The sequence below is a fragment of the Sclerotinia sclerotiorum genome, genomic scaffold (assembly GCF_000146945.2).
Source record: "Sclerotinia sclerotiorum 1980 UF-70 scaffold_16 genomic scaffold, whole genome shotgun sequence".
NCBI classification, from domain to species: domain Eukaryota; kingdom Fungi; phylum Ascomycota; class Leotiomycetes; order Helotiales; family Sclerotiniaceae; genus Sclerotinia; species Sclerotinia sclerotiorum.
The window spans coordinates 603,902-604,831 of NW_001820820.1; the positions used below are offsets into that span (position 1 = coordinate 603,902).

The following is a 930-nucleotide window of genomic DNA, read 5'->3' on the forward strand; positions in this document are numbered from 1 at the left end:
GAACTACAAAAAGCTCGTCGAGTCATATACTCCTTTGAACAGTCTTCAAATATTGATGCAGCCACGTCACCAAGACCCACAAACAGCGTTTTCAATGGAAACTCCCCGACAAATGGACAAAAAGAGGAAATCTTGGACGTCGCAACCAGAATTGCTCATATTGGTATTTTACATTGGAGAGTTTGGGCGCCTTTAGCATACCTCGTCAACCCGGATGTCGAGGATGAAGGTGATGTCAACATGATGCAAGATTCAGATATACCGGTTGATGAATCATGAAGCATTACAGTTGGATAATTTTCAAAACAACAATCTTCCAACGGTGTTTCTAAAAGCAGAATCGAACAGTGAAGAGACTTAAAACGAAAAAGCCCAATTCACCTGGAGTCATTTACGCCAGACTTCGGATACGTTAAGGCGATAAATATCATATGAAGGAAACAATATCTCCAAGATTGCTGGAGACAGACTACGACCACAAGATATTTCAAAAAGTTTGGAAATCGCATCATAATTTTCTTATACTTACTTACCACATCTTTTATAAATTCGCATCATTTTGGAGTCATTCGGTGCTGGGCGGGTCGGTTCTGGTTCCGGTCTTGCATACCTGCATCTTCTCCATTTTTTCATTTCTGATACCCAACTTCTGTCGTTTCCTTTTGCATCAATCGACCATAAATATCTGTACATTAGTTGTCGAACTGGCATTGGTAGCTGGTGTGTTTATTTTTGGAAACAACAAAAATCCAAGCATTATTTTTGGGTCGGTTTATGTGCAACAATTATTTGGTCATTTTGAATGATCACATCATTAGATAGGTACACACATTGGAAGTATGTCTACCTTTTTTTGCTTCATGTTGCAATTTGGTTAGTGCGTGTTAGTATGCAAGTGCGAATGAAATCTTTAGATTAGGTGTAAGCAAC

General features: G+C 39.0%; 1 protein-coding gene across 1 annotated transcript in view; it reads left to right on the plus strand.

Annotated features, from left to right (window-relative positions):
- The window catches only part of SS1G_10760 (hypothetical protein), a gene marked incomplete at both ends in the record, with an annotated part of 1,444 nt that extends 1,165 nt beyond the window's left edge, over window positions 1-279 (plus strand). The window contains one exon of the mRNA XM_001588263.1: window positions 197-279. Within this exon, the coding sequence (XP_001588313.1) occupies window positions 197-279 (83 nt within the window). The remainder of the gene's footprint in view (window positions 1-196) is intronic.
- Window positions 280-930: the final 651 nt, after the last annotated feature.